The sequence below is a fragment of the Centrocercus urophasianus genome, unplaced genomic scaffold, assembly GCF_019232065.1.
Source record: "Centrocercus urophasianus isolate 14NV4802_14NV808 unplaced genomic scaffold, USGS_Curo_1.0 seq_12, whole genome shotgun sequence".
Taxonomy (NCBI): Eukaryota; Metazoa; Chordata; class Aves; order Galliformes; family Phasianidae; genus Centrocercus; species Centrocercus urophasianus.
The window spans coordinates 52074885-52100938 of record NW_024884364.1 but is presented as its reverse complement, the minus strand read 5'-3'; the positions used below and the strand labels follow the sequence as shown (position 1 = coordinate 52100938).

The 26054-nt window shown below is 40.9% G+C and overlaps 1 protein-coding gene across 7 annotated transcripts; it reads right to left on the bottom strand.

The window, feature by feature from the left end:
• Positions 1-1562: 1562 nt before the first annotated feature.
• Positions 1563-24816, bottom strand: LOC122156114 (arylsulfatase H-like). 7 transcript variants are annotated; one of them, XR_006167383.1, is made up of 12 exons: positions 24028-24231; positions 22192-22260; positions 21086-21226; positions 20316-20437; positions 19558-19680; positions 17666-18089; positions 16479-16615; positions 11096-11230; positions 9818-9980; positions 8791-8912; positions 7733-7845; positions 3139-3225 (listed from the first exon to the last, which is right to left on the bottom strand). XR_006167383.1 is itself a non-coding variant. In XM_042810622.1 (11 exons), exons 2-11 carry the CDS (start codon positions 22214-22216, stop codon positions 2855-2857), a joined length of 1773 nt encoding a protein of 590 aa, XP_042666556.1. In that variant the 5' UTR covers positions 22217-22260; positions 24626-24816; the 3' UTR covers positions 1563-2854. The 7 variants fall into 7 exon arrangements, 6 of the variants coding, with proteins under 6 accessions (XP_042666556.1, XP_042666553.1, XP_042666558.1 ...); XM_042810622.1 differs by lacking the exons at positions 7733-7845; positions 24028-24231 and adding an exon at positions 24626-24816 and having other exon boundaries at positions 1563-3225; positions 22182-22260; XM_042810619.1 differs by lacking the exons at positions 7733-7845; positions 24028-24231 and adding an exon at positions 24626-24815 and having other exon boundaries at positions 1563-3225.
• Between the last annotated feature and the right edge of the window lie 1238 nt (positions 24817-26054).

Genomic DNA, 26054 nt, shown 5'->3' with positions numbered 1-26054 from the left:
AGCCACAGCTCTTTCAATAGGAACACTTGTAATGTTGCTCCCCTCTGCTCAGAGTCTGTAGTTAAGTATATGTAGGTGCATTCGCCTGAGGTTAACATAGCCTTGGTGACTTGCCACTTGTCTCATCTCTGCCTATTAGGTGAGTTTATGTAGCACTTCTTCCTTCTACAAAGGGAGAAGCCATGACAAAACAAGGGAGACACCATGATGTTTATTTATGTTCAGAAGGTCATTATAGATTGTTTTTAAATAAAACCTAGGTAACTGAGTATTTTTCAGTGTTACTCAGATGCAAGTGTGCTTTGTAACGTCTGCAGCTAGGATCTGCAGGGAACAGAATAATTGACCTGTTTCTAATTCTGGTAATAATTTACCATGCCTCTACTGTGAAGCAAAGAGCAGGCTTGAGTGATGGATGTCCTCCTATATAAGCCAATGCAAATCCCCTCTTCTCATATTCTAGCCTGCCTTTATCCTGGGGTCAGAAATGTTCACGCTGTGCTTGGAGATGTGCACAGGGGTTTTGTGGATGCACTGGGCTTCCCAGTCTGTCCACAGCACTGTGTCCCTATGCTTGTATGACATGTTGCTACTTGAACACCTCCTGCCATTAGTCCTGGCCCAGCCTGTGACTGGGCACGTTCCTGTGTATAACCAGATAGGCAGGGTAAGGAGGGTGCTGGGGTGAGCTGAGAACAAGCTTATGCTTAACTGGCAATGTAGATGTTATTGACAGGCTGGCTTGATTCTGGAAAACAGCTTTTGGCTCTGTTCCTCACTTAGCAGCAAGATTTCTCCTCCATCCCAGAATCGGCCAGACTAGCTTTAAAATGCCTGGTCTTTTATGCTATGTATTTTCTCTTGTTATGAATCCAGTGAAGTACAGCTGCTCTGGTTTCAACCCCTGTCAGACACAGAAAAATGTCAAGTCTTTTGACAGGTTCTCAGCAAAGCTGATGTAGATCTAAATGCTATCAAGCTGTAAGAACAAATGTATTTTTAGATACTTCTGTCAAACCTGCCATTGAACTGTCCTAGCAGTTCACTGTCAGATTAGCCTTTTGATTTTTGCAAAGTAATGTCTGCATAGCTTCCTTGGTGTCCTTTTAGAGGAAAGATACCAACAGGAAATAACATGAAGAAATGTTTGTTTGGAGACTGTTTGGTACTGCATCACGGTCACAACCTGTGCTGTTTGGAACAAAAGAACATTGTGACTTAGCACACAGGTGACATCCATGCAGGGCATATACGTCAGGAGCTTGCTTGAAAGCACTGCAGAAAGCATCTCATCCCAGGCACATGCGTGCTGTTTTGTCCTGAGGCTGGTGAAAGGGCTGGGACCTGCTGTGACAGCTCAAGACCTGTGAGAGCTGCACACTACTCTGGGTTTATCAGCCTGTCAGTTCTGTGCTGCCTTGGCCGCCTTATCTCCTTTTTCTACAAGATAAAAAAAAAAAAAGTGACTTGAGTGACCTTAGTATTGAACAGAGTGGCACTGGTCTGGTTCTGCAGTGCCGCCAGATTTAAGGAAACGTTATCTGAAGCTGGGCTGTTCTTACCTTTCTGTGCTGCCTTTGAAATCTTGCTGACATTCAGCTAAGCAGTAGGAATGAAGTCACAGTGTTCAGGAAGGTTTAGAGCTTTGAATCTGAGTCTCCGCCACACAATTTACTTCTTTTTTTGAGCCGGAGAATGCAGCAACCTCTGCCTAAAAACTGGATTTGACACAAAACCCCTGCAAGAACCTGGTCAGGATTATATATTGAGAGATGAATGCAGTTAACCAGAGGGCAGTAAGAGAGGATTAGATATTTTAATTCCCTACCTTTCCCTAATGACTGTGCAGAGTGCTGACACTTGTTCGGCTCATAGGATGTGACCTGTACACTGAAGTGATTAGTGTGTGCAGGGGATTTTTTAACACCTACTGAAACCAAAGTACTGTCTTCCAAAACAAAGCACATTTTTAATGGGGGCATTTCAACACTCCCATAAAATCAGGAGCATTCATGCCGAAGTGGGACATGCAGCTTACAGATAGATTGGTCTCGGGGATTGTGAAATTTGGGACTATCTTGTCCAGGCAGCTGGATGATGATTTTCAATGCTCCTACAGGGGAGCTCATTTAACATGGAAGCTGCGTGTCAGTTGGAATTGCAGTGGTTTAGCATTTCAGAATAGCTAGATGCTTAAATGCTGGATTTGGAATTGTAACTTTAGCTACCTAATTTTTAAAACACATTTATCAGTGTTGGTTTGTTGGGTTTTTTTCCCCTCTTCTCCAGAAACTCTTACATGGCAGATAAGTAAATGTAAAGATGAGGCAAAATACTGCTATAAACTAGAATGTTTTTATTTCTTAGAGGCCACTGTGTTTTAGTGTGTTTCCAAATTAAATGCACAACTGTGCTGTAAAGCACATAACAGCCTTTTCATTAAAAAGATAAGACCTTGAAGAGAGATCCTTTTGGGCACAGACCTGTTGCCTTAACAAGCGTATTACCTGCAACACAGCAGCAATTCAAGTTTAATCTCTTGTAATTCATAATTTTGTTAAGTTGAAAATCAGTAGGGGAAGACACTTCGGTTCAGTTATCTGTGTATCTGATCTAGAACTATCCATTAGAGGCATAGAATTTACAGTTCACATCAGCAGAGCGTGTTTGGAGCATTTCTTTAAAAAAAAAACAGCTTAAAACTACAGGCTTAGATTGAACAAAAAGCATCACGAATGTCCCTTTCAATTACTCTGGTGTAATTTGTCCCCCATCTCTATATGACTGTAGTCATGTGGATGTGAAAATTGCTACTTTTTTTTGTTTTTTTTTTTAAACTAAATCGATTTTGGTATTAAAGTGTGTCATTGGCTTTCTCGCTTTCTTTGTCACACCAACAGAATGGAAATGTGCCACAGCATGGCTGCAACCATGGCTTCCACATATTACTGTAAGGAGACAGCTGCTGTGGGACTGGGGTCAGGGTCTTACGGTGCTCTTCTACAGCTTTCCCTATTCTCTTCATTACTGAATCAAAGAAAGGCTCGGTGTCCATGGCTAGGGGATTTTCCTCTGACGGATCCTGTGACAGATCAAACAGCAGTGGAGGGTCGTGATGGGTTACACCATCTCCAAAACATGGGCAAATTCCTCTTTCAAAGCAAGCTCCAGAGTCTTCTGGTTGGAACAGTGGAGTAGCATAATGAGCTTTCCATACGGTACCTCCTGTTACAACAGAAGCACATTGAACAGCTTAATGGCAGTAGGCACCGGGGAGATCCCTGAGAAGTTGGTTCAAGTTCTGTGTTATTTGTGAGCGTGTATTGTGGTTGTCACAGACAGAAAAAAAGACATGCTGGGAGCTGGCAGGGATTCAGAATGACTCATGGGCACACCTGGGCTGTCGGTACTTGCAAGGCTATTTACACTTCATGGATGGTTAGGTCTAACATTTTGAGTGTAGAGAGAATCTCTGCCCCTTTCCTGTGTTCCTTTAAAGCTGTGTATGCCTCTTTGTTGGGCAAAATGGAAAATGTGTTTCTGGATGTAGGTATGAGTAGCTGGTTCTTCTGTTAGCTCTCTGTATCCAAGCCAAGAACAGCATCTGGACACAAACTGATACACCACATGCCTGTGCCTACTTTCAAGCATGTTTTCAAATATGGCATTAATGGCTGGCCATGAGAACAAAATCTCGAAAATAGTTTTCAAGTGAACAGAATGAGAGCAATCAGTTTGCAACTTTAGGGCTTGTATTTTAAGTGCAGATCTTTAACTGTTAATGAAAAAATGACAGAGGAAATACAGTTCAAGGGGATATTTTCTTTCATCTCCCCTCTTTTCCCTTTATTCCTCTCACTGTCTTGAGGAATCACTATACTGAACTCACTCCAAGATGAAGCAGAACTGTGCCCAGCAAAAAGACAGCAATTAGATCCTGCCTCTGCAAATGGGCAGAGAATAAAAGAGGGACTTCAATATTTAGAGCCACTGAGCACAGCTAGCTGACATCTGCATTGTTCCTACAAGGCATTTCTGTTTTGGTTCAGCCTGTCTGTCTGTTGTCCCCTGTGCTGAGCTCTGTGACCAGGATTCTGTAGTTTCATTCTTCTGACTCTGCCGTATCACTATAGCTGGGACATGTTTGTTCAATCAAATTTAAAAAAAAAAAACAACAATGTAAAAGATGATGAGGAGCAAATAACAGACATTAAATCTCAGACTATTTTTTAACTGAACGTCTTCTGTTGCTTGTTGGCTACGTATTTCTACTGCACGCTTTCCAGGTCCTTCTAAGCTATTCTACTGCATTTTTGAGAGGGATGATATCTCAGTGCCTGTGTTTTTACATAGTACATTTAGAAATGATAGATTTTACTTATATTTTGCTGAAATTGAGAGCAGGGATGCAAAGGTTGATTTTATAAAGGAAATTGGCTCACTGTTGCTGGTGCTTAATGAGGACATGTATTCCTTAGCTCCTTAGCTTTTGGTGCACGCTTTGCTGTTCTAAGGCTACCTAATTTTCCCTATCTTGTGAATAAAAGTACATTTTTGTCTTGTGACAAAAATGCAAGCATTCTCAGTCATATCAGGGTTTTCTAAGTATGGGATTTGGGTCTTCTATCTGTTGGCTGGGTAGCACAGATACTTACAGAAGGAATTAAGCAAGTAACCTTTAAGCCAAGCGCATTTCCCAGATTAGCTGTACTCCTGTAATATAGCTAAAATCACTGTTTAATAGATAAATACGAGATGGACAAGTATGAATTCTTACAGTAAAGAAGTTTGTGACTATTGTTCAGGAAAAAAAAAAAACAGTCACTGTTTTTCTTTAGTAATTGAGATGAATTCATCGTAACACGTTGCACAGTAATTCAGAGACAGGAGTGTAGTGTCTGAGGAGAATTGTTCACATTCTGCACATTTTTATCATCCATTTTTTCCCCAGCTGCAAAGAATTACTGAAGTTGCAGAGTGGGAGAGAGCCAGGTCCTTGTTAGGTCATTGGGAAGGATACAATCAGGCTGATTGTAATTAACCTGTATTGGTGAGCTGAGTAGACACCTGAATTATGGAGGGTCATAAAAAATAAAATAAAAGGTGGTGGAAATCAGCACCACTGAAACTAGCAGGGGGGTATGGCCCTTCCTAAGAAGCAAAGGGAAATGCAATTTGCTACTGAAGTAGCTCTGACAGAATTTGAAGAATGTGTGTGAATTTTAGGGCAACGTGTTAATAGAATATATCCAAGGGAAAGAAAACCTGCTTCTTCAATCCAAACATCTCTCAAGCCCATCTGGTAACAATCAATCAACTTAATGAGCAGAAAGAAATGGACTATCGCTAATAAGCCTCTTCTAGCTTAACACTTCCAGCTCTAGTGGAGTGCTTAATTTATGATTGTGGTGACAAGACACAATGGCTTCATATTCAGCCTGTCCAGTAAATAAAAGGGAATGGACATTAAATTTTCTCACTTGCGCTCATTTAAAGGTATATCACCTTCATATTGTGCATTAAATCAGATTATTTTAAATTAGAAGCTCATCAGCACAGTGCAAAGGAACAGAATTCCTGTCCCAGATGAAAGTTGAGCCAAACAACTCAATAAATAAATTTATTTATTTATTTTCAATCAATAAACAAAACAATAGTATTTAATTTCATATGCAGAATGCCTGATTGTTTCCAGTGACCTAGCCAGCAGCAGTTGTGTTTCAGTGGTATAAATGACATAAAGGCATGAATGACAGCTGTAGCAGCACTTTAGTGTCTCGTGGGAACATAAAATACACCTTACGTCTGGATGTGGTTTCCATATCTACGTTACAAGTAGTGTGACCTATTAAAAACTGATCTGTACAGCAAAAGCAGTATTAATGACTTGACTTCCACACTGTACTTGTTTGGGGGTGCTTCTCTGGGGGTTTACTCTCTGGTCCTGTCGGCTCAACATCTGCTTGTGGTACAAGTGTATGGAGTATGAGTTTGTTTCACACTTTGGCTTCCTCTACAACTAAAGTTACAGTCTTAAGACCATTCTGTGATGCAAATAAAATCATGGTGAGTGGGTATGCTCAGAATGGGTTGCTTCAAAAGCATACTTCTGGTCTGAACTAAAATTCTGGTGTAGATCAACCTTATTACGTCCAAGGAGGACAAGATGTGAGAAGGAGGGCAACACATGAGAAGGAGGGGAGGAGAGCAGTACTTGAACCCAAAAAGCAGTTCTTCAAACTTTGTGGTGCATGCATTCAGATTTCACTAGAAAAGTGCAGTGTGACTCCTCCAGCAGAGGTTTTTGAGGAGTCTGCAGCCAGACGAGGCTTCCTCTGTATGGAATATACATGTACTAAAAAGAGATCTCGATGAATTGTGATGGATTCGGAGGCACAGGAGATCTGAGTTCCTAGCTCCTGCACAGTTTTAGGTACTGCTAACGAGTTTATGGGCTAACAAATTAGGTGGGTTGAAGCCTGGAGCTATGGGCTGAGCTTGAAGCTCAAACTGCGGTTTCAGTGAGTGCAAGAACCAACGTTTTGGCAGTGAAGCTATCGCAGTTGGAGGGACAACCATCGTCTCTGCGCCGTGGCTGTTCTCGATGTCTCCTCCTGCTCTTACAGCCCTATTCGGGCTCCTTGGGCAGCTCCACGCCTAAGCCTGCGGGGGGCCACGCTCACTCGGCAGGCTCTGCCGAACTTGAAAACGAAAAGCGAGGCCGGCAACATCGCTGCAGGACTATTGAACTGTTGTTAAATTTCAATAGTCTCCCCGTTTAAGCTGTTTATTTGACGCCTGACTCTCACGGCGCTGCTGTGGCGGTGACGGCGGTTGGCGGTGCCGCGCTGCCCCCTGGCGGCGCCTTCCCGCTCCTGCTCCCCTCAGCAGCGGCCTGAAGCAGTTGCGCCAAGTCAATAACGGAGCCCCTTGGCGCTCCCCCCTCAGCTGCTGAGGCCGGGATCACCGAGCTGTGACCGCGTCCAACTGCTCAGCTGCAGCGGCCAGAGAAGGATTTGGCCGCTGGGACTGCAAGGCTGAGCAGGTCGCAGCGCTCAGCGACGCAGCAGAAGACAGGCAGCTGCAGAACCTCTCCCTTCCCCGTCTCGTCCTTTTATTTGTTGTTCTTGTTAAGAATTATTCTCTTTTCTCCAGACAGAAAATTTTCCTAACAGTTTTGTCTAATAACTGGGAAAGAGATAGTAAGAATTCCCAAGAAGGGATGGGGGACAACAAACAAAAACAAAGCCCTTTCCTAGAAGGGAAATCCTTAAATCCACTTCATGGAAGAAGTGGATTTAAGGAATTCTGTTGTATTTACTGTTTTCTATCTTTTCTATATTTTCTCCAACTCTGATGAACAGAGGACAGTCCTCAACAGGCTGGAGAAGACTGGGGTACTTTGCCTCAGGCTTCACTGGCAGTCAGGCTTCCCTGCCTCGCACATTCCTGAACCTCTGGGTGGGAGTTGGAGGAGCAAAATCCTTCCCACTGTAAGAACAGATGGAGTCAGAGACTGCTTCATGAGGCTGAATCTGTACAAATCTATGGGGATGGATATCATGGACCCTAGGGCCCTGAAGGAACTGGCTGATGTGGTTGCCAAGCCATTCTCCGTCATATCTGAAAAGTCATGGCTGTCAGGTGAAGTTGCTGGTTACTGGAAAAGGGAAACATCACTCCTATTTTTAAGAAAGAAAGACCCAGGAAACTACAGGCCTGTGAGCCTCACCTTTGTGCCTGGGAAGATCACAGAACACGTTCTGCTGGAAGACACATGGGAGACAAGGAGGTGATCCCAGACAGCCAGCACAGCACGTCATGCCTGCCCAAACTGGTGGCCTTCTACGATGGAGTGATAGTATCAGGGGAAAAAGGAAGGGCAACTGATATCATCTTCTTGAGTTCTACAAGGGTCTTTTTCACTGATGTGTTCCCACACCATATTCTTATCTCTGTATTGGAGAGATATGGCTTTGAAGGGTGAAGTAGTCAGTGGAAAAAGAATTGGTTGGTCACAGCCAGAGGGTTGTGGTCAACAGCTGCATGAAGGCCACTGACTAGGGGGGCCCTGCAGGGGTCCATCGTGGGCCAGTGTTCTTCAACATCTTCATTAAAGACATAGACAGTGGGATCAAATGTACTCTCAGCAAGTTTGCTGATGACTCTGAGCTGAGTGGTACAGCTGATATAATAAAAGGCAGAGATACAATCTCAAGGAATCTGTACAGACTTGAGGAGTGGGCCCATGAGAACATAATGAGATTCAACAAGTGCAAGGTGATGCACTTGGATCAGGGCAATCCCACATGTGTGTACAGTCTTGGAGAAGTACCCATTGAGGGCATACCTGTGGAAAAGGACTTGAAAGTGGACAAAAAGCTGAACATGAGCCAGTAGTACGTGCTTGTAGCCTGGAAGGCCAACTGCATCCTGTGCTGCATCAATAACAGGGGTGGCCAGCATGGAAAGGGAGGTGATTGTCCCTGTGCTCTTCCCTTGAGAGGTCCCACTGTGCCTACTATGTCCAAGCCTTACACACATCAAAAGCAATAGAAATACTGCAACAACATCAATATTCTTAAAGTTATGCTACTCAGGGAGCAAAACGCTTCACCTTAGGCAAGGCAAGATAGCCAACAATGCTCATTCTGCACGTTGCAAAAGAACTGTGCTTGAATCAATAAACTTACTCAAAGTGTGTATAAATGTTGTCACCTGTTATTCTGTTGGAAATGAGAGGTCATTGAATTATCTCCCACAGGCTGCAGGGGGAATGTTTATACTCACTGTCTTTCTGGTGCCACCGTACTGCATGCAAAACCACACCACAGTAGTGAAACATGAACTCATGCTCAGAGTGCTGCAGTGTTCCCTGCAGTAACGGCAGCAAGGTGCGCCCGTCGATTACCCTGGTGAAGAGGACTGAGGTCATCAGACTGTTCAGGAATTGCACCCTGCCTGCAGTGTGATCAGTACTAACTCTCCATAGATAAAGCGCTAGGATTTCAAATGTCATTTCTAAAATTAACTACAGTTCAGCTTATTACGTCTGACAGTTTTAATTGTCTGGATGGGTGGTGGCCAGTGATTAGTAGTTACTAGCAGTTTGTACAATTGCAGCTACTTCACGCATTCTGGGGAAATAAGCTATCATCACTGTAATTTTCCTGGGGCTAAGTGATAACTGCAGAGAAGGGAAGTTCACTGGTTCTGGTTCCCTGAAATTGAGATCAGTGATAGGCGTTGTCAAAATGGTGACAATTAATTGACTAACAGTTGGTTTAGTTGTGCAACACTTTTATGCTTTTATGCTCCTTCTCAGAATGGCTTAGTCACCCAGCCTTTCACTTGTTCTTAGAGAAGACTAACATAGGCTCTATGTTTTTTTTACAGTCCAGGAACATACTTCTCCGTTACTGGCATCCAGGTGCAGGGCATTTGTTCCATATTCCCTGCTCACAAAGAACCAGGCTTGGAGAGGGCCCATCTTAAATAAAATTAAGTCTAAAGCAGTTGTGGGTTTTTATGTTTGTTTGTTTTTTAAAGTCCTCTGAATTATCCCAGTTAACTAAGTGTCTTTTCAATGATTAGAATACTGAGTTAGCTAGCATCCTTGATAACATATATTATCTTTCTCTTTTTTTTCCATATAATCACATAATATGCGGAAAGCTAAATAGAAAGATTGCTGGAGAACTCTTTTTTAGCAACTAACAGAATTTAACCTGTGAGTGTTAAGATGTGTGACACTTAGTCAGCTTCTATCTAAAACAAGAAAGGCGAGCAAACATGGTTTAGGAAGCTTCTTTTGTACCTGTCCTGAGGCACTATCCCTCCAGCCAAGTGAACCACTGTTGGAAAAATGTCCATAATGCTTGTTGGTTCGCTGATAACTATGCCTGCAGGCAACACTCCTGGCCATCTAATTATTCCTGGAACACGGATCCCTCCTTCCCAGCCTCCCATTCCTTTTCCACCTATAATAGGAGGGAAAAATACATATATTTATGTATACATTAGACATTTCTTATGCATGCATAACAAGGAATTTTACAACTTTCTTATTCAAATACTTTTAATGCAAACACACTAAATTGCAAAGAATGGTAGAATGGCTACAGTGCAAGATCCATTCTTCAAAAATAAAGTCATTACTATTACTCTCTATTTTACACTTTAACGTGTGGCATCTTATGTTGGGATGTAAATGGTGGGAACAGTCTTCAGGCTGTTATACAGTAAGTGCCAAGCTGCCCAAGATATCACAGTGGCTTTTCAGGGTATAGAAGTCTAGAGAATTAATTCATGACTTAGACAACTACAGAAATTCCAGAGGATCTCAGTCTGGATTAAGGTATTTCATCAGGTCTGTTGACATAGTTTCATCTCCAGTCTTTGCTGCATTGATGTACACTCTCATGAAGTAGCACTCTATTACTTCACAGTATTCAGTGAGGAACAGAGAAAGAAGAATAGAGTTCATCTAAGAGAAGTGGAAGAAAGAGATAAATGCTAATCAGCAGTGGGCTTTAGAAATGGATTTATTTGTTTTGTTTTAATTTTTTTTCCATTGTGTACACTGAGGGAAAAACAAACAAACAAACAAACAAACTTATTTCTTACTATGTGGCAAACAAAGTGGAAAAAGCAAGCAGAAGGGAATATTTATGCATTTAATACTAAAGAAAGAATCAGTGGAGAATGACCATGTGGGAGGTGGGTCGGGAGAGAATGACCATAAAAAATTTAAAACCTCAAGGATAGAAAGAAGAACAAACTAAAAATCTCCAGAAAGGCAGGCTTTAATAAACCTATAAGACTGATAAAGAAGGATGTCTAGGAGAAACTTCGTGGCAATAATATCAAGAATTGGTAAGTCTTTAAAGAAGCAATATTAAAGGACACAAGTTTATGTTTTCACATTTCAGAGGAAAATTAGGAAGTATACACATTTGGACAATCTGTGAGGTTTTGTTTTTGGACTTCAAGTCTGAGAAGGAAATATCTTTTTAAACATATCTGGACATACTTTATTCTATTGCTTTCTTTTCAATAGGCAGTCTTATGCATGCATGTGCCACTAAAATTTTACCTTTATAGATACCATTCCATCCACCCAATCTGGCATTTCCTCTGTGAGCCTCTACAGATCCTCCATGATCAGATGCAAAATAAATAAATGTGGTGTTCTTCAAGCCTTCTTTGTCAATAACATCCAGAAGCCTACCTATAAACAAAGCAAAACAACATAACAATATCCTGAGATATAGTCAGATTTTTCACTGACTTAAAATTCAGTGTAGCCAGTCATTGTGTTGACCTCAGTGAATTCTGTTATGAGCAACCGCAAGCAATGCATAATCCTGAATTATGGAAGTAAGAAGAGCCCAACAGAAAGCTGCTGAATGTGTCCAAAATTTGTTTGTAGTGTCAATAAAACAAACAAAAAACTGTCTCACCAAGAGCTACATGAGCATTCTGAAATCAGGCTTCACACAATCAGCCAAAATGTTCTCAGGATGTTAGTGGTAAAAACTCTGCAGAGTGCAATTCAAATCTAACTTCATAAGGAATGTTTTCAGTACTGGTAGCATGAAGCATTTACACAGAGTGTATAATTTACCCCTGATTGCTCTTTCTCATCACTCACTACATCAAAATACAATCACTGCAAACAGCTTCCATAGCTACAGAAGCAGCAGAAACAGCTGTTGTGTGCAAGGTAAAAACAAGAGCCAATGGTCAGCTCATTTTATTATTGATCTTCCCTGCAAATAGACACCTAGCCAAAGAAGACTCAAGGCCTCTCTGGTCTGAATTAGACCCAAATCTTTTAGCATGTTTGTTCTCAATAGCAGCATCCCGTTCAGTCAATGCAACACATGTTCTTTGTACCTTTGTACTTCTGCTGTTCTGTTCTGCTTGAGTAGCTTGTGCCTGAATTTGATTGTTGCCAAGTGACAGTAAGAAGATTGCACCAGAGTTCTCTGGTGCAACGAGATCTAGCAGAGGTGCTCAACCTGCCAATCACAGGCAGTCAGACTCTTCTCAAACTACAACTTTTTAAGCATGGTTTTTGGAGGTCGAAAAGGTTCAGAGAATCATGGACAGGAGATGAATACTTTGTCAGCAGGGTCTTCGCTTTTGGATAAATGCAAATAGGAGCTATCTTCCTCCTCCTGAAGTAAAAATGAACTACTAATTAAGGTTTAGGTCTAAATTTGGGCTCCAAGTGTATACTATGTTTTTAAATTTAATTAAATTGTTAAGTGAAACACTGTGTCCTTTTAATTTGGCCTTTTGGCTAGAAGAGAGTTCTGGTTTCTGTTCTAAGGATTAATTTTTTTAAAAAAAAACAAACCCACCACATATAATGCAGTATTCAGCAGCAGAACAAGTTTCATCTTTTGAGGGTATTCAACTGCATAAACGTATATTCCAATTAATTATGTGATCAAAAAACTAAAGAAGGGTAATTGTTGTAAGCAACTCCCTTCTGAGAGGAATGGAAGACCCTGTATTTCAGCCAGTCCCTACCCACAGGGAGGTGTGCTGCCTTCCTGGGGTCTGGATCAGGGACAATACTAGAAAAGCTCCTAGTACGGTTCATCCCTCTGGTTACTATCCCCTACTGATATTTCACTGTTACTGATAGCCTGAGGGCTATCAAAAGGGTCTTGAGGGCATTGAGGCAGTTAGTTGATGGATTAGGAGTCCAGATGGTGTTTTCCTATAACCCTTCAGTGGCAGCAAGGGATAGTGAGAGGACCAAGAAAATCCATCTCATAAATGCATGGTTAAGAGGCTGGTGCAATCACAGGGATTATTATTATTATTGTTATTATTATTATTATTATTTTTAATCATGGGGGGATTTACTTAGTGCCTGGCCTGATGGCTGCAGATGTGTCTCACCTGTCTCAAAGGGAGAAACAGATCCTAGCCTAGGAATTGGCAGGGCTCGTTGAGAGGGTTTTAAACTAGGTATAAAGGTGGAAGCTGTTAAAACAAGGCTTGCTTGAGCCGGGGGGAATGATGATGGGGTTGGGAGTGAGGCAAATGGCGCAGATTAAGTATATCTGATTGCTAGCCCTTGTTCTCAAGAGGGAATTCAGATTTCCTGAATTATACTAGAAATATAATATGGCACAGAGGAAGCAATCTAGGAGGTTTCTAGAGCGTGTGGAAGTTAACTTGATACAGCTGGTAAGAGATTCTACAAGGGAAGGTGCCCTGCTAGACCTGCCATTCACAAACAGAATGACTGGTAAGAGATGTGGAGGATGGGAGCTGTCTTGGGCAGAGCAACCACAAAATGGTCAAGTTCTTTATTCTTGGTCAAGTTAGAAAGAACGTCAGCAATACTGCTACCTTAGACTTCCAGGTGGCACACTGATCTATTCAGAGCACTGGCAGGGAGGGTGCCTTGGGATTCAGTCCTGAAGAGTAAAGGTGTCCAGGAAGACTGGATGTTTCTGAAGAAGGAGATCTTAGAGGTACAGGAGCAGGCTGTCCTCCTGTGCCATAAGATGAGGGAAGGGCCATAAAAGGCAGGGAAGAAGACTAGCATGGATGAATAGGGAACTTTTTCTGAGGAGAAAAAGAGAGTCTGCCTCCTGGGGAAGAAGGGATGGGTAACACGGGGAGAGCACAAATAATTTGTTGGGATGTGTAGAGAGAAAATTAGAAAGGCATAAAACAAGCTTGAATTCAACCTGCTCACTAGGGTAAAAGAGAACAATTTTTTTTTTTTTAATATATTAACAGTAAGAGAAGAGCTATGGAGAATCTCCATCCTTTACTGGATGTGGGGGACAATGTGACCACTGAAGATAAGAAAAAGGCTGAGGTTCTCAATGCCTTCTTTATGTCTGTCTTTAAAAGTCAGACCAATTGTACTTGGGGTACTCTACCATGTGACATGGAAGTCTCAGATGGGGAGCAGAATAAACTCCCCATAATTCTGGAGTAAACAGAGACCTGTTACTCTGCCTGGACTGGGGACAGATGGAATCTGCCAAAGAGTGCTGATTGAGCTGGCGGTGATGATTACCAAACTGCTTTCCATTGCCTGTCAGCATTCCTGGTCAACCGGAGAGGTCCCCAGGGATTGGAAGCTTGCCAGCGTGACTCTACAAAAAGGGTTGTAAGGAGAATCCAGGGAACTACAGGCCTGTCAGCCTGACCTCAGTGCCAGATAAGGTAATAAAGCAGATCATCTTGAGTGAGATTACTAGGCATGTGTGGGACAACCAAGGGATCAGGCCCAGACAGTATGGGTTGATGAAAGGCAGGTTCTGCTTGACCAACCTAATCTCCTTCTATGATTAAGTGACCTGCCAAGTGGATGAGGGAAAGGCTGTTGACATACTCTACCTAAACTTCAGCCAAGTCTTTGATATTGTGTCTCACAGTATTCTCCTGAAGAAGTAGGCAGCCTGTGACTTGGACAGGTACACCCTTTGCTGGGTAAAGAACTGGCTGGTTGGCTGGGCCCAGAGCATGGTAGTGAATGAGTTAAATCTAGCTGGTAACCAGTCATGAGGTGTTTCCCAGGGGTCAATATTGGGCCTGTCCTATTCAGTATCTTTGTTGATGACTTGTGGGGATTGAATGCATCCTCAATAAGTCTGCAGATGACACTAAGCTGGGGGAAAGTGTTGATCTGCTTTAGGATAGGAAAGGCCTTCAGAGGGATCTGGACAGGTTGGATCGCAAGCTGAGGCCAGTGAGATGAAGTTCAACAAGACCAAGTGCTAGGCCCTGCACTTTGGCCACAGCAACCCCAGGCAATGCTACAGGCTTGGGACAATGTGGCTGAAAGAAATGGACCTGGTGGTGCTGGTTGACATTTGGCTGAATGTGAGCCAGCATTGCGCCCAGGTAGCCAAGAAGGCCAATGGCATCCTGGCTTGTATAAGAAATAGTGTTGCCAGCAGGATCAGAGAAGTGATCGTCCCCTTGTACTTAACTCTGCTGAGGTCACACTTTGAATACCGTGCACAGTTTTGGCTCCCTCACTGCAGGAAAGACATTGAGGCTCAGGAGCATGTTCAGAGAAGGGCAGCGAAGCTGGTGAAGGGTCTGGAGCACAACTCTTATGAGAAGTACCTGGGATTGCTTGGTCTAGGGAAAAGGAGGCTCAAGGGAGACTTTATAGCTCTTTTACAACAATCTGAAAAGAGATTGTGATGAGGTGGGGGTCAGCTTCTTCTCCCACATAGCTAGCAATAGGACGAGAAGGAATGGTCTCAAGTTGCTCCAGGAGAGGTTCAGATTGAATATTAAGAAAAATTTCTTCTCTGAAAGAGTAGTCAGGCACTGGAAAAGGCTGCCTGGAGAGGTGGTAGAGTCACTGTCCCTGGAAGAGTTCAAGAAAAATTTAGATATTGTACTAAGCGACTTGGTTTAGTGAGGTTATTCTGATGGTAGGTGGACGGTTGGACTGGATGATCTTGGAGGTCTTTTCCAACCTTGGTGATTCTATGATTCTGTAATATTTGATTATCTGACTTTATCCAGAGAAACCTAGATGGGCTTGAGCAGTGGGCCCAGGATAACTTCATGAGGTTCAACAAATCTAAGTGCAGGGTCTTGCATCTGGATCACAGTAACCCTCCGCATGAGTGCAAGCTGGGGATTGTAAGGATAGGGCACAGCTCTGCCAAAAAGGACTTGGAGATACTGGTGGATGGCAAGCTGGATGTGAGTCAGCAGTATATCCTCACAGCTCAGAAAGCCAACTGTATCCTGGACTGTATCAAAAGAAGCATGGCCAGTAGGTTGAGGAACGTGGCCCTGCCCCTCCGCTCTGCACTGGTGAGACTTTACATGAAATACTGTATTCAGATGTGTAGTCCTCAGTACATTAGAGACAGACCTGTTTGGAGTGTGTCCAGATGAGGGCTACAAAAATGATCCAACGGATGGACCATCTCTGCTGTGAGGACAGGCTGAAGCTGGGGCTGTTCAGCCTGGAGAAGAGATGGCTCTGGGAAGACCTAATCCAAGTGACATTTCCATATCTAAACAGGGGCTGTAAGAAAGAAGGAGACAAACTCCTTAGGAGAGTCTGTTGTGACAGAAAAAGGGGAAATGATTGCCAAAAGATTTGGTGGATATCCTGTCCCTGGAGACATTCAAGGTCAGGCTGAACCTGGCTCTGAGCACCCTGATCTAGCTGTAGATGTTCCTGTTCATTGCAGGGCAATTGGACTAGATGACCTTTAAAGGTTGTTTCCAACTTAAATGATTTTATGATTCTATAATTTTGCACTGCAACACTGAAGTGTGTCAATTAAAAATAGGAAAAGTTTCCACATTCACACTAAGAATAAGAAAAGAGGATTTGTAATGAAATGGCAACCTTTGGGGCTAACTATATATGCAAGGCAAGATTTTTCGTCATATATAAATGGTGAGTTCTGTCATCTTCCATATTTAAATAAATTATTTTCTTCGAGATCACCACTTACCCACCATCCAGTCCATTTCCTCTACATTATCTCCATACAGGCCATGCCTGCTTCTTCCCAGAAACTCCTTTGTGGTAATGAGTGGGGTGTGAACATGTAAGAAGGAAAAAAAGAGAAGAAATGGTCTGCGTTTGTTTCTGAAATAAGAGAAAACAAGAGTAGTCATCTCTCTGCAAACTACCACTCTAAACAAAATATAATAGCAGCATGGTAGTGACTATCTAGAAAAAAAAAAATCAGATTTTGATATCTTGCATTTTTGAGGCTTTGGGAGATGGAGGGGATTAAAACACCCTTCAAAGATTTTGATTCTGTAGAAAGACTAAAATAGTAATGTTTTTTTTTTTTTTCTGGTTCCAAATTAGATGCATGTAAAGCATGAAATCAACCCAGACCATTTTATGATTCTATGATTCTAAATAACACGTTCAGTGGCAAGGAGAATAGGACTCACTTGCTTAAACCTAAATATTGGTGTCACTGAGTATCTGAGATATACATGTGAAACCAGCAGGTATGATACTGCACCCAGAAGGGAACTGCATCCCTTTAATACTGGCAGCTAGAGATAAAGCAGGATATTTGAGAAACCTAAGCTTGTCTGTGTTCAGAGTTAGGCACAAGAGATTTCTCTCACTTCATTTCCCCTTAAAAACAACAACAAAATCTTCAAGCAAGCCCTCAGGGAAATAATACAATCTTATTCAGGGATATGTCCAAACTTGCCACACGAATACTGCTAAGAACTTAGCAGTCAGTTTAACTCTAGCTGGTAGCATTTTAAATGAAAGACACTTTGGTAAAACAAAACAAATCTCGGTATCAGTCTCCTGCTTGCAAAACATTAACTTATGGAACTTTACATGGGAGTTCATTCATCAGGCTAAGATCATTTTTTCTGTCCCTACTGCTTGCAGGCCCAGTCCTTGGCTAGGACTCCATTGTGAACAAATCAAAAACGCAACAAAATCATCTTCCTTTTCCTGAGAAGCTAACAAGCTATGTAAAAGATGAAGGACAGCAGTTGGGTGCTGACATTACACGGATGCCAGAAAACAGCAAATTGCTGATGGCCAACAGTAGGAGCAGATACTTCGGTGTGCCAGCTGTGTAACCCAGTAGTGCATGACAGAGCAATTGTATTATTTAAAAAATCCTTAAGAAGTGATACTGTTTTTGTTGGTTACCTTTCAATGAATGAAACTGCCTCCTTCAGCATATTAGAAGTAGTTTTTTCTAGATTCATTGGTTGTTCTGTGATTTCATGGTTTCTCATCAGAATACAGTTCCAGTACTTGGTGAATCCATAGCTGGAGAACCAGGAAAGGAAATACAGGAGACCAAAGATGGTAACACATACTATTATTTTCCATTTTACTGAGAATAAGCAGGTAAGTTTTCCAAACAAAAGCGTAAACACTGCCAGGAAGATTATCTGTGTATAAAGCAAATATGTATCTTGCAAAGACTTGGCCAGTTCAGGATCATCTGTGCCTTGACACTCATTCAGAAGAGTAAAAGGCATGCCGTAAAAATATTCAAAGCCATGATTTAAAGGGTGGTGGCAGTGATCACGGTGGGATTTGCAGTTCACACCCAAATGCCACTTCCCTGGAAATACAAAACAGAAGTATTAAAACTAACATCATTTCTCTCATGTATGTTTGCCTTTGTTTCTAAAACGTTGGCTGCACTCCTCATTTAAAGTGCAACCAAGGGAGGAGCTAGTTGGAATAAGACAGGCTCTCCTGGCACTGTATCTGAGAGAACAGCTCTTTTTCTTCACTTAACTAACATAATTCCACATAGATAACAGTCCAGCTCAGGCACCTCTCTAAGTACTGATATGGTTGCAATATTTCAGGCTAATTGTATGATAAAGTAGACTTCAATTAAGTGTATGGCCTGGTGGGGAGAATCCCTTGTGCCAAAAGAAACAACTAAGTGCAAAAAATATGAACTAATTTACACATAATTTCAATCTGACCTTCAAATTCAAAAATAAAGTTCAGGAATAAGTTGTACAAACTAGCGCTCCTAAAATGAGTAGCAAAATAGGCCACTCTAATTATCCAGTACAATTGGACATATCAGAATATGTCACGCACTGATAATGAAACTTAATGAAGTCATTTTACAGAGCAGTGTAATTATTGTGATATTGAAGGACACAGCCTATAACCATGGGCTTTGGACCTATTAACCAGACAAATAACATCAGAGATCTACTAATAAGCTTAGTGCTCCTGTACATGAGTGTGTTTTATAGAACAAACTATACCAGACTGCAACGAGCTAGGGATAGATCTTCCATTTGCACAAGCTTGTGTGAAGCCCTGAGACTCTCATCACTGAGACTCATTTCAGTTTAGGAAATGAAGGACACTTCATTGTGCTGAATCCAAGTAGAAGCATAAAAATCACAGTTATTACAGTTAAGCACACAGCACCTGTCACTACCTAGAAGAGTATAAAATTGAGAGGTGCTTGAAGGACACATCATATAATCACTGTTCAGAAAAAAATAGCAAACAATTAAAAGGATTTTCTTTCTTGAACACAGATTCTGATCCCAACCCCCCTGGAGGCAATAGAACTCTTCCAGCTATTTTGTCTCAGCAGAAGAAAATTAAGACCTTTTTATTCTGTATGATAAGAAGGATGAGTAAGTAACAGAAAATCTAGCCATCAGATAGAATTAAGACCACTGTGGAGCTGGGTACCAACTGTCAGACAACATATTTTTGCTCTGTCTGAATGTTGGTTCTTCTAAAGCAAACTGTACTAGGCAAGAAAGATATTCTCCTCCTCTGCAGTTATTTTTCCTTGCTGTGTTCATCTATGTATTCCACACATACATTCCATTTTTGAATTATCACCTATATTGTATTGACACTACTGGGGGTTGGGTTGTGAGTGGAATTTGAAAAACCCTGTTGATTTTTAAAGTTTTCCATAGAAAAAAACTTTGGTTTATCTGATCCTGATATATCTGATGGATATATTTTGGCAAAGAAAAACATTTACAGAAACAATCTCATTTGAATAACATTAGATATCAAGTTTCTGTGTCTCATACCCACAAGTGCTGTAGAATAACCTTGCTCGTGCAGTACTCTGGCAAAAGTAGTTTCATTTGGTGGCAGTCCACCAGAACACCCATTCCAAAAAAGAATGCGCCGTTCTGTGCTGGATGCCATGCCTGGAGAGGAAATGCAATTTTTAAAATAAAGAAAAAGCAAAGCTAACAAACAAACAAAGTAACAAAACAACCGAAAACCAAAAAAGAACCCAAAACATTTATCCATGAAGCTCAAAGCTATAGCTCCTTTAGCAAGTTAGAGTGAGATCAGACAAGCTATCCTCATGAGATAACATGGATGGTTTTCTGTCTTCACTTTAAAAGGCTGAATTAAACGTGTTGTATACTTATGAATTAAACGTGTATACTTACTGAATTAAACGTGTGTGTTATATTGAGAACTATTCCACACACTGACAGATTTCATTATTAAAATGTTCATTAGGGTAATCAAAATACTTTGCTTAATATAAATTTTAATACTACATTCAACATTCAACAACTACTTTGTTTATACCTTTGGTGCTTGTTTTGATTTTCATCCATTCCTGTGTTGTCAATTAACCACATGAAATGTGCTTTATGTGGGGATTTTCCCATGGAAATCAATCAGTAAATCTAGTCATCTTTATTTCTGCCCATCTCACTGAGGTCCCAAAGCCTTAGATTAACCAGTCTTTAGAATGGTTTGTTTAAAGGGATTTTTAATAGCAACAATGGCTAGACAAACTGCAGTGAACTATGAGAGGTCCAACCTGATCTGATGGGGTATCTGCCAGTCAGGAAGGCTGCTCTGCTGGGAGTACAGACAGCAGCTGCAGCAATGTGCTGTGTAAGTCTCACTCCTTCCTTTGCCAGACCATCAATATGAGGTGTCCTAAAAAGAAAAATCATATCAATATGATTTTTATTCATGTGTAAAGAAAAGCTATTTCAGTTCTACTTCATATCACAAGCTCATGAAGCACAGTGAAAAAATTACACTACTAGACATGGGCGCTCAAGTTGCAAGACTGTAATAGATGAGAAAAGACACGGGATAAATACACACAATCATTCTATCAATCAAGATCTATCCAGACTGAAAGCTGCAGTAGGGATAAATAGAGCGCTTTATAGATTGAGGTGTCACCCTGTAACAAGCCAACAAGAGTAATTAGCTGGTATGATATCCTGATCTCAGTCCTTAATGTTTCAGCACCTGAGTTGTGGATACACACAAAGAGTTGTGGATACATACAAACTATACACATATCTGAAAAATATGAGGCACGTGCACATTTACAAATTTCTGACTATACATACTGAAAATTAAAAGTCCATGAGAGTCACTCAAGCATGCTTGTGCAATTTTTTTTCCTAGAGGAATTACTGTAGAACATTTACTTTAAACATGCTTTGGAAAGAAGTGTATCTAGATAAACTGGTCTGTTAATAAGAAATTTTCTAATACTGCCACCACTGCAGGGTTTTTTTCCCACTGAAATTTACCAGGATGGCGTAATTTATTTTGTAGAATTCTTACCTGATAGTATCATTGCCATAACAACCCATATCTCCAATGCCAAGATCATCAGCCAGTATCAGTAAAAAATTGGGTTTTGGAGGACTTGATATACAGGTTCTTAGAGACAAGCACAAAATGAGCCAAATACTTAGGCAGCTCCTGAAGTTAAAATTAAAATGGAAAGAAAAAAAAAATGTTTGCAAGCTTTATAATGTACTTTTAATTATTAGAGTATTAAGATTGACCAGATGCAAGGAGCTACCAAATACTTCCTGCAGATGGAGCTCGTGAATATTTTCTGAAACCAGTACTTTTTCATTTCATTTGAGCAGAAATTTTGCCATGCAACTGGTTAAAATGGCAATAGCTTGAGTACTGTATCCATTGGGCACAGTGCTAAAAACAGCACCACATTTATGTACCATCTGCAGAAGCAAAGTTGCAGCAATGGGTTTAACCTTGGGTATCTTCCTAGAAATCTATCTCAGCACATATCTTAGTTGCTCAACACGTTTGTGAGAAGTAGTTCACCTGAAATAAAGCACATGTACTAGAAAACATCTACTGACTACTAGTTCATTAAGAGATAGCACAATGTGATAAATCTATATTTAATGTAATACAGTACTTATGCTCCTAAACCTCTGCCTTTTATAAACAAACAAACAAAACAAAAAACAAAAAACAAAAACAGGCTTAAAGGCCTCAAAAGGGGAATGGTTTTAAACTAAGGGAAGGGAGATTTGGGTTAGATGTCAGGGGGATTTTTTTTTATAGAGAGATGGTGAGGTGCTGGAACTGCTACCTGGAGAGTTTATGGATGCCCCATCCCTAGAGATGTTCAAAGCCAGGCTGGATGAAGCCCTGGACAGCCTAGTCTAGTACTTGATCGTGGCTGGCAGCCCTGCCTGTTGGCAGGGGCATTGGAACTTGATGAGCCTTGATTGTTGACATCCCTTCCAACCCAAGCCATTCTATGATTCTATGAGAAGATCTAGTTCTAAATCAATATTAACTGCTCTTTGATTCTCAACAATTTTTATTTTTCAGAGATCTGTTTACATTTTATTACGCACAACATTTAAAAATACAAGAAAGATTCCACAGTGCATACATTTTCTTACCGCTGTCTTCCCTGGTAAACTTCATGGCTTCCCCTTGTATGAAAAAGGCACATCATTTGTCATATGATTCTGGTTAAAGGAAAAAAAAAAAAAAAAAGAAAAATATATGTAAAATTAAAAAATATTTAAAGTAAAAAAAAAATGAGAGCCCAGCAGCTCTGGTGACCTTGTCTGAGAAGCTGCTTATTAACTACCCTGTATTATCACAACCACATTGCCAGTGCTGTGGCTGACAACAAGAATGCAGTGCACTAGGGCTTGCCAGTGCAGCCTCCAACTTTCTGAACGTCTATTTGCAGAGCCTTCTTGAGCAGACCCTGCAATGTAGGAGAAAGCACTTTTGAGGGCACTGCTCAGCGTGCAGCATTACAGGATCCAGCCTGCTTTCAGTTGCCATTAACTTCAGACTCATGTTTGGCAAGAGCACTAAATACTTTAAACCGGTGTTAAAGATGTTGGTTACTAAATAGAAGCACAAAACTGCTGATCTTCACTGAAATGAGGGTTTCTATTAAGTGAAACAGGAGGCAGTGATATGTAAATCTAGTGTCTCACTCTTTATGTAACATCAAACTGTATTTTAACTTCAGGAAAATAAACTAATCCTTACTGAGCTTAGAAATTACAAAATATGCCTCAAATAAAAGCCAGCCTGGGAACTAGTAATTACTGTGCAACTCTTAGGGAATGAATGTGACACTCTCAGATTTGGATGCCATCTATTGCCTTTAGGGAGGTGCTTCTACCTGAACGTTACTAAAAACTCTCCAGAAACATAAATATCATTATGATAAAGAACTTCCAAATTTAATGCCATTTATAAGTTTAACAGCCCCATTTTTCTACCTTCCAACTCTGTGAATTAACCTTGGACTTCAAAGCCTAAAAATAACCTTTCTGTTTCTAAATATACTGTTTTTTTCTTTTCGAGGCACACTTCATAAGTGGAAGCAATTTCCTATGCTTGCTGAAATAAAAGGTAGAGCTAGTTGCTTTGGACAAAAAATGGCTTGGGGAATGCACTCTTTTTGCTTGTGAATAGATGCAGAGCAAGAAATCTGCAGAAAATGTTGCACAGGAACTGTGTAAACAATCATCCAGATGCACAGGATAAATTGGTTGCTCTGGTACTGGCAAACTTCATCTCTCTGCTGTACACTGAATTAAATTAAAAATATTAATTTCTTCACTGTGAAAGGTGATCAAAATATGAAATATCCAGACCATAAGAAATCCTTGTTTTGCTACCCTTCTTTCTCTTTCGTTCCTATGGGTGTTGAGAAGTTTTCCAAGCTGGTCCAGCACCTCTGCTGCCTTCCACTGCATCCCCAGAGTTTCATGTGCTACAGTTGACTGCTGACAGCAGTTACAGCCACGTTTAGACTGAGACTTGGTACAATCTTAACAACACTGCAATGTCAACTGAGAAGCTGAGTAGCACTGCAAGACATTTCAGTCTTAATAGCACTGGCTGCGACACAATAAAAAGTGGTGCTCCTTGATTTATTGCAGGCCATTTTACAAACAGTGTCCCTATTGAAGGGATAGAAGAAATACCTTTTTTTAAAAAAAAAAAAAAAGAAAACAATCAATTTAAATAGTATGTATATTCAGCTTTTTCTCTTAGAGATTGATTCCTTCTGAAAGTTGTGCTCCCGTGATGCTCACACATCACCGTGAGTGCAACAAACACTGTACTGGGGCCTAAGGCTTGTCGAGTTTCCTTAGCTGTTAAACTAAAAGAACAAATCTGTAATCCATAACTCCAAAAAGCACCATCCTCTAGGAATCAGCGCAGCAACTTACTGTTGAACCTTGTTGTACTGCGGAACTTACAGAAATCCAAGAAAACAGCAGATAGCAATTTCCAGTAAGCCACAATAAACACCAAGTCCTGCAAAAACAAGCCAGCTCCTTTTAACAACATGGAGAACAAATTCTTCTTCCTGCTCTGGAATTCCTTCTTGTTCTCTGGTTCGCTAAACAGCCTGATCCCCTGAGATGTGTGTGGGAGGAAGTGGGAGTGGATTTACTGTGTTTGCTTTCCATCTCCCTTCCCCCAGTTCTGGATGCAGAAGCCATTGGGATGTCTGCCAGGAGCAGTGAGCGGGACCGCCTCTGAGTTTTCACACAAATTCCAGATAGAGTACAAAGTCTTTATTCTTTAAACAGTGACACAACATAGCCACTGCCTTCTCTGGGCTGCCTATCCAGTTAATTCTGTGCAGATCCATGTAAAGCCTGGCACTGCTCAATTGCAGTGCCTCCAAAATCCTTCAAAGGATTACAAAATCAAACTTGGAGTCCTGTGGTCTTATTTCTTCTACCCTGCTTTCTGACCTCTCAAGCAGGATAAGAGGACTGGCTTGTCCTCCCCTTCTTCTTTCGTGTTGTCTTTTCTTTCTCTTTGCATTTTCAGGTAAGCTAAACCTACCTGCACTGAAGATATTAAATGAGATGTCTTTCCCAGGAACTGAAGGTAAAGTATTCCCCTTCCCCACATCCACTTCTTTCAGAAGTCAGATCTGTTGTGATGCACTTTATCCTTTCAAAGATCTTGAGTAATGAGAGAAACACGTTTCTATTCACTTGTTGACATTCTAGCTCCTCTGGTCCCTTGAGCACTGTGAGTGCCAAAGTTAACATTGTACTCGAGATAAATTAGCAGGGGTCCAGTGAAGCAGTTTAAACTAGCAGGTTAATATAATACATTGGAAGGGATAGCTTTGGCTGGAGAAAGATTTTTGTTCATCTCCTCGAACACATAGCTATGTTTGGTTATCCTTATAAGACGTATGTTGCCAAATTTGTCTGCTTTTGCAAAAACCTATTTGAAGATAATACTTGTTTAGTGCAGTTACGTAACAGCTTGCAATATTTCTGGTGCAAAGCTTTCCCTTGAAAAATTGTCTGTCTTGAAAATTACCCCATACTTTGAGAAAGGTGTTTCTTTAAAAATTCCCAATAATTTAAGTATTAATTTACATCTGTCTTTGGTCCAAATGATAACTAAACTTTTCTCTCAGCTTTTCTAGGCTGCTTCCATTGTTCTTACCATGAGATGACTACCGAAGATGTGCCCATGCTGCTGCTGGCTTGTCTTTAAATATAAAAAAAAAACAAAACAACAACAAAAAAAAACCAAACAAGCTTTGAATTTTCTTCTCATTACAAATCTATTTCTGGAAATGGAAGGGCATTCTGCCTGTATAGCCCTTACATCCTATTACTAACTACTATGTTAGTGCCCCACTGCAAAGGTAACAGCTGTGATTATGTATTGTCTTGAGCACAACTGAGCTTTGAACCAAGACCTTTTATAAGAAAGGAAAAAAAAAAAAGCTTTATAGCAATGAAGCAGAAAGGACATTACATTTCCATACATTTTGAGCCCTGCACTATTTCCTCCTTTTCAGTTTTTGGAATTTTTTCACTGCACCAAAGCACAGGGAGATATTTTTTCCTCACTACTGCAAATTCTCTGCCAGCAAAAGCTTAATTTTGAGTTACTGGGTGCTTTATACTGGCACTCTATTTTTTCTCATGTCTGGGTACTAAAAGGAAGTGCAGGCGTTCATATATCCCCTTATAACCTTGACAAGTTTTCTGTAGTAGTAAAGAAACAACAGACTGAAATGACACAACAGAAATTTGCATCATCTCTAAGAAATGCTAATGAAAAAACACTGAGATAAGAAAAATGAAGCAAATAGACTGGCTGAGCAAGTAAAATGTTTGCAGGGGCAGCTGTAAGGGGAGAAAAAAATATATCTGCAAAATCTGTAAACAATCACTTTCTGTTAACTCACTTCAAAACCCAATTTCTGTACAGAGTTTTAGCAGTATGCTTATAATAAAACCTG